This window comes from Limulus polyphemus, unplaced genomic scaffold (assembly GCF_000517525.1).
Source record: "Limulus polyphemus unplaced genomic scaffold, Limulus_polyphemus-2.1.2 Scaffold6844, whole genome shotgun sequence".
In the NCBI taxonomy this organism is placed as follows: domain Eukaryota; kingdom Metazoa; phylum Arthropoda; class Merostomata; order Xiphosura; family Limulidae; genus Limulus; species Limulus polyphemus.
The window spans coordinates 656-2,022 of NW_013672454.1; the positions used below are offsets into that span (position 1 = coordinate 656).

General features: G+C 32.2%; 1 protein-coding gene across 1 annotated transcript in view; it reads left to right on the forward strand.

The window, feature by feature from the left end:
• Window positions 1-774: 774 nt before the first annotated feature.
• Window positions 775-1,367, forward strand: part of LOC106474118 (hydroxymethylglutaryl-CoA lyase, mitochondrial-like) — a 42,386-nt gene continuing 41,793 nt past the window's right edge. Inside the window, exon 1 of the mRNA XM_013934809.2 lies at window positions 775-806. Within this exon, the coding sequence (XP_013790263.1) occupies window positions 792-806 (15 nt within the window). The 5' untranslated portion in view covers window positions 775-791. The remainder of the gene's footprint in view (window positions 807-1,367) is intronic.

The window sequence follows — 1,367 nt, forward strand, 5'->3', positions numbered from 1 at the left end:
AACCCCTGTTTAATTACAACTAGCACTAGGTTGATAGCATAATTTACATAGTTGACATGGCTCTTGTTAAGACCTTAAATCAGTTTTATTGGACACTAAATCACACGTATTTAGGGTGTGTTCCAGTAAACTTGGTCTATTTACAGACCATACATTTGCATGTTTCTTCATGCAAGTTAACAGTTTTAAAGCTTTTCCTTGTACTTGTCCATCATTTGAGGTTTCAATCTGCATTTACTGTACTAATAGAAAGTTCATCTGGAGACATCAGTACTGTGCTTTTAAATGTAACATCTCTAAATTACTATTGTTTTGTTAGTAATAAGCTTTGGTGAAATTAACCCATGTTTTGAATGTTTACTAATGTTAAACATCATGTATACTTACAAAAATTTCACCCCTGTTTAACAAGTAACATACTTTAGCATACACCTCAAGGAAAACTTGACCTAAATTTATGTTGTAGCCAAGCAGGTATTGGTTGGTATGGGTAATTACGTACATGTAGTGTACAGTGTTCAAGTTTCCCTGATACATTCGTGCAGTTTACTTTCAAATTTTTCCTTGTACAAGAACATTTATACAGGTGGTAATGTCCTTGGTCTACAAAACTATAACTTCAAGGCACCTCTTCAGAACATCTCTGCAGGTGGTAATGTCTAGAAAACAATAACCTGAAGGCATCTCTTCAGAACATCTCTGCAGGTGGTAATGCTAAGAAAACTATAACTTCTCACAGGGTTTCAGGTTACGTAAAAAAAAGGAATCTTGAAATATTTTAATGAAGCAGAATGACTTTAATCAAGGTTTGTTTATTCTTTTACATGTAATTTAAAGTGATTAACAGAATGGAACTTTATCTATAAATCAGGTATCTGTTATTTTTGGCATGTTTAGTATCTTTGTTCATCAATGGGTGTGGTTGATATATTACATATGTTTCTTTGCTTTCACTTATATGTTCTTAGAATTACTAATATGGTTTTCCTTGGCTCCAGGAACAAGAAGACTAGTTTGTTGGTTTACCAGCTCTTCTAAATGACAGTAAAATTAATTCAATTGAAAAAATATATAACTAACTGGAGTTAAAAAAGAAAGAAATACATGTATTGCATTATTAATTCCTACCGTACTCTTGAAGGTTTAAATAAAATTTGGAATAAATGTCACTTAGCTTTAATTATTTAGTAGGTGTATGTAGCTTTTGTTAGTCAGTGGGTATATGTAGCTTTTGTTAATTAGTGGGTGTATGTTGCTTGCATTAGTCAGTGGGTGTATGTAGCTTTTGTTAATTAGTGGGTGTATGTAGCTTTTGTTAGGTAGTGGATGTATTAGGTCGTCAAGAAATTAATGTAGATTTTTTAGAT